The sequence below is a fragment of the Verticillium alfalfae genome, genomic scaffold (genome assembly GCF_000150825.1).
Source record: "Verticillium alfalfae VaMs.102 supercont1.7 genomic scaffold, whole genome shotgun sequence".
NCBI classification, from domain to species: Eukaryota; Fungi; Ascomycota; class Sordariomycetes; order Glomerellales; family Plectosphaerellaceae; genus Verticillium; species Verticillium alfalfae.
The window spans coordinates 431,313-432,343 of record NW_003315032.1 but is presented as its reverse complement, the minus strand read 5'-3'; the positions used below and the strand labels follow the sequence as shown (position 1 = coordinate 432,343).

The window sequence follows — 1,031 nt, the reverse complement described above, 5'->3', positions numbered from 1 at the left end:
CAATCCCCAAGCAAGTCATCATGTCCGGCGATGTAAGTACCTCCCCTATTTCTCCCTCCTACTGCGCCTGCCTGGCTGGCAGTCACATTCCCCGTTCACCCCTCCTTATCACGGCCTTGGCGCGTGAGCTTCGTCGGCACCAGGCGCGGGCGACACCTCGCCCAGTCGAAATCGCCTCGCCTTGCGTCGACCTCGTACCTTGAGCTGCCCTCTTTTGCACCGAATACCATCTTTCTCCTCCACGACGAAGACCATCTGCTAACCGGCCTTGTCTGACAGCGTGAGAGGTTTGTTGCGAACCGCATCCCTCCCCTGAACTCCCATGTCCTTTGCCTGCCCCCTCCCCCCCCGCCCAATCCGCCATGCTGACTGAATCCCCGCCCTGATAACAGCAAGACTTTCCTTGCTCGCCTCTGCGAGCAGGCCGAGCGTTACGATGAGATGGTCGGCTACATGAAGGAGGTTGCCAAGCTTGGCGGTGAGCTCACTGTTGACGAGCGCAACCTTCTCAGCGTCGCCTACAAGAACGTCGTCGGCACCCGCGGTGCCTCGTGGCGGCATCATCTCTTCCATCGAGCAGAAGGAGGAGTCAAAGGGCTCTGACAAGCACGTCGGCACCATCCGCGACTACCGCAACAAGATCGAGACCGAGCTCGAGCAGGTCTGCCAGGATGTCCTCGACGTTCTCGACGAGAGCCTCTCTCCAACGCCCAGAATGGGGGGGGCCCAAGGTCTTCCTACCACAAGATGTGCGTTGGACACCACCCCCGCTTTTTCTCCGCGGGGGGAATTTTTGGGCGTAATTGCCCGAACAGCCTTTTTCCCCGCTCCACCCTTGTTGAACAATGTCTGTCCTCCCCCGATAAGGAAGGGTGAGTACCACCCGCTACCCCCGCCGAAGATCCCCCCCTGGGGGAAAGAGAAAAGTGGCGCCCACCTGCCGGCCCCCCAGGGATAAAAGGGGAGCGATGCCCCATAATAGAGCCGGGGGAGGTGGGTCCTTCATCTTTTCCTTTTGTAACCCAAACTTT

The 1,031-nt window shown here is 59.7% G+C and overlaps 1 protein-coding gene across 1 annotated transcript; it reads left to right on the top strand.

The window, feature by feature from the left end:
• Nucleotides 1-20: 20 nt before the first annotated feature.
• Nucleotides 21-603, top strand: VDBG_05965 (conserved hypothetical protein; the record flags this gene model as incomplete). Its single annotated transcript, XM_003003477.1, has 2 exons — nucleotides 21-32; nucleotides 424-603. The coding sequence occupies 2 exons, from the start codon at nucleotides 21-23 to the stop codon at nucleotides 601-603; spliced, it is 192 nt and encodes a 63-aa protein (XP_003003523.1).
• Between the last annotated feature and the right edge of the window lie 428 nt (nucleotides 604-1,031).